Below are 4,002 nucleotides of genomic sequence, written 5' to 3'. Positions count from 1 at the left end.
TTGGCCAACTCCCTCGAACAAGGTTCTCCTTTCCTGCAAAAATGATTTTCGTTCTTGCGATCGCTATCTAAAAACGGCACCGGCGAGTGGAAAAACCTTTTATCCTTTTAGGGAGAAGAGTAAATTCTCACCCGTTGTGAATTCGCAACGTGAAGTCCCTTCGAAGATGAAGGGGCAAAAAAAGAAACGTGGATTTACATAATTAATATCTTATATTTTTTGCACACATGTCCTACTTTTTGGGCGCGCCCGTCGGTCGCAACCTGAGCACTTTGTGAGACCGAGAGGACACGGAAGGGTCTGATAGATTAAAAATGCAGCGCCTTCTTGGATGGAAGGCTTCTACAAGTTTAAATGTGGCGATGAAAATTCGGCGCACACGAGAAGAAAGCCTACTCCAGATCACGGCGGTTCGACCCGACAGTCCCATTTCCGAAACGTCCGCCGTAATTGTGATTTGCTCGTTCACCGTGAGCGGACCCGTGAAGCTCGATGGTTTAATATCGGGGAAAGAGTACCGGGCGCGCGTGTTCGGACTCGAAGAAGCGCGCCGGGCGGCGTTTCCGGTCCGGCGAGCGCGATCCGCCCCGTGCGATAATTGCTAATCGCAGAGGCTTCGCAGTCGATCGCGGCTACGCTCTCTTTTGACGGGCGAATTATTCCGCAGACGTCGCGCGATTATCTCGACCGATGAATCATCGCGCGCGTTTCCCGCCAAGGAGGCCACAGTGCCGCACCGCCGATTTCCAAGCACACAAAACACACACGTGCACACATACATGCTGCATGCACGTTGCACACCCTCCCATTTTCGTCACGAATGTCGCGAAAACCGCGCGAAATTCCCGCAACCTCCGAGGAAGATCAAGAAGTCTCGATCTTGGGGAAACGATCTCGGATGGTCGAGTGTCAAGATTACCACCGTGTCTTGCCTTGTCTCATCTCGCCATCCTCGTTGTCGCGCCATGAGGGAAGGGGATAGTTGCCTGGAATGGCGACGGGGATTTTCGTAGTCGACGCCGAAGGCAATGACGGTGATGGTGGTGGTGAACGATGTGGTGGTGGGTCGACGAAAGTCGGGTTTTGTGAACCAGAAGACGAACGTGCGAGAGGAAGGAGAGGCGAAAGGGCGGGGGCTCCTCCGGTCGCGAAGAAAGGCAGGAGCTATAAAAGAGCCGGCGGGCCCGACGATGGGCATCACACACCTCCAACATGAAGGTACGTAGAAGCGAGACCAACCGCGAGTGCACATTGCGGCACACTCGCGTAACATTGTACGCTATTGTACATCTCGAGCGCGTAATCGAAGCGCGCGCTACGCCGCGCGCGAATCGGTCCGCGATTATTGAAGTTCTCACGCCTGGTCGTTCTCTCGTTTCAGGTGTTCGTAGTTACGCTCGTGCTGGTGCTCGCCGCCACCGCATACGGTGAGTAGCAATGGGGATTTAAGGGAAAGATACTCGCGAATTGTGCGACGGGGGTGTGCCGCGCGCGCGAAGTGCCCGCAACGTGTCCGCGAGTCTCCCCTTCGCCGGCGAATCGTTGCAGTCGGTGACAAATGTATTTGAAAAATGTATTGCGAAATCGATTGCAAAATTTGAATGGTCTGTACATTTTTGTTATTTTTGCACTACTTCGTAACGATATTTTGCTCTGATTAGATATCGTAAAAGGGTGTATTGGAAGGGGAAACTTTTTTAATTTACAATTTTGAAACAGCGCGAATATTGTTTTAAATAAAAATAAAATTTCCAAAAACGATAGTCACACTTTTAGCAGGAATAATTGTTAATTGTTGTTGAAAAGCTTTTACACAGGTAAAACTTTTGTCACAGCTTTTAAGCGAATTAAGTATTATCATCATTATTGTCGACGCGAACTATAATTCGGAGTAACGAGGTAGCATTGTAATTATCATTCGAAGCAAGACGCAAGACGAAGGCACAAATTCCATAAGTTACATTTCTCACTCGGATCTCAGCTGATGATTACCGCGACCGGTCGATCCGGCGATATTAAATGGCCTCGTAAGATTTAATCCCAGGGCAATTTGTACTTGCCCGATGCCCTTTGAGGCCGCTTACACAATCGGCAGAGCGCAACCGATCTCTCCTTGTAGCAATCGTAAAATACCTCATGGCAATTTGCAGGCCGACATGAGCGGCGCGCGACCACCTGGTACCGCTCTCGTACAGTCGCACAAAGAAGGTCGATAAATCGCGCATTGCACGCATACTCAAATAGAATGCGTGTGAACGCGCGTTATCTCCTCTCTATACATTACGAGTGGTTACGTAATTGGCCAGCGCGGCCAACACCCCCTGTGACATTTTGCAGCGCGCTGAAAAACCATCGGACTGATTCGCGATCGCGCGAAATCGAAATTGCAGGTGGTTACATAAGTAGCGGTGGATACGGCGGCGGTGGGTTCGGCGGTGGTGGATTCGGCGGCGGCCACGGCTTAGGCGGCGGTGGTTATGGCGGCAGTGGCGGCGGATGGAAATTAGGCGGCGGTGGTGGATACGGCGGCGGTGGATACGGCGGCGGTGGTTATGGCGGCGGTGGAAAGGTCATCAAAGTGATCGCGCTCAGCGGCGGTGGTGGATACGGAGGTGGTGGATACGGAGGTGGTGGATACGGCGGCGGCGGCGGCGGATGGAAACTCGGCGGTGGTGGCGGATACGGCGGCGGTGGTTACAGCGGCGGCGGCGGTGGATGGAAATTCGGAGGTGGAAGCAGCGGATTTGGCGGCGGCGGATTAGGCGGCAGTGGATGGAAATTGGGCGGCGGCGGCGGATATGGCGGTGGTGGATACGGCGGTGGTGGATACGGCGGTGGAGGTGAGATGTCATTCTGCGTTTTATTAATCCCAATTTTATTAATTTTAATCGAATATTAAAAATTTTATTAATTATAAATTAGTAGAATCAGCACTAAATTATGGTTGAAGATCGAATTTTATCTATCACATGCAAGATTATGTTTAGACAAGCTCTTTTTACATCAGTGTCAGTTGCCATCATCCATTAATACCAATGATCCAGTTTTGTACTCGCTCGCGGTTTTGTACGTTTGATAAATCGTCCTTTCTTCGCGGATAAGAACTGTCGAGAGCGCGAGCCGTGCAAATTAGCTTTCTATTTTGGAAATTTATTACCCTGCAATTTCCATTCTTTTTCATTATCGTCATGCGCCACTGTGAGCGCGCTCGACCACGCATTAACCGCACTAGATATATTTATCGTGGAAATTAACTTCCAGGCTGGTGGTAATGCCCACGGCGTCCACGAGCAATCGGAGCGAAATTCGCTCGCCGATCATCCGCGCGTATCTCGGCCGTAAGCATCGATCGTCGTCGATAAGGAGAGATCAACCACTCGCGCCGACCCTCTCCTCCCCTTCCATCTTTGGACCGCTATCAAGACTCAAAAAGGCCAAAATCGGGACGTCGGGCACCACCGAAAAGCAATCCCAGTGCCCTGGGTATGTCGAATGGATCCGCGAGAGGAAACGTCACGTCTCACACATGCGAGAAACACCCTCTCCGTGGTCTTTATCTCGAAAGATAATAGATTCACCACCGAATACAGGGGTATCTCTTGGAAACAGTGAACGATATCGTCACCTCGCTTCCGGCCATTCGAACTTGCCGCCGTGTCGTCTAGGCGAAACGACTTCCTCCTCGACGGCACATTTTCCCTCTTGTCGCCCGGCACTCCCGTACGCCCCTACACCTCCCGTTCTACTTTCTCGCAATCCGGAAAATCGGCGGACGTTCCGTTTACGAGGGAATCGTGCACCTCGATATTTCAATTCCTCGCACGGGAACTTCCGCCCACCTCATTTCCCATTTCACTCTTCTTCCTCCGCGAGCGCGCTCTCCACCGAGGATCGGGAGCGTTAGGGCGTCAGGCGCCTCCCCTTCGGCACAGTATTTTAGCTCATTACGAACACGTAGCGCAGTCACGCGGAATCCCCGTGGATCGCTCCCCGGATGATCCC

At 51.8% G+C, this 4,002-nt stretch overlaps 1 protein-coding gene across 1 annotated transcript; it reads left to right on the top strand.

The window, feature by feature from the left end:
- Window positions 1–2,063: 2,063 nt before the first annotated feature.
- LOC109610734 (acanthoscurrin-2-like) lies at window positions 2,064–3,076 on the top strand. Its single transcript, XM_026972066.1, has 4 exons — window positions 2,064–2,208; window positions 2,391–2,669; window positions 2,763–2,840; window positions 2,988–3,076. Exons 1-4 carry the CDS (start codon window positions 2,064–2,066, stop codon window positions 3,074–3,076), a joined length of 591 nt encoding a protein of 196 aa, XP_026827867.1.
- Window positions 3,077–4,002: the final 926 nt, after the last annotated feature.

This window comes from Ooceraea biroi, chromosome 8 (genome assembly GCF_003672135.1).
Source record: "Ooceraea biroi isolate clonal line C1 chromosome 8, Obir_v5.4, whole genome shotgun sequence".
NCBI classification, from domain to species: Eukaryota; Metazoa; Arthropoda; class Insecta; order Hymenoptera; family Formicidae; genus Ooceraea; species Ooceraea biroi.
The sequence above is the reverse complement of the archived record's forward strand: the minus strand, read 5'-3'. Positions and strand labels throughout refer to the sequence as shown.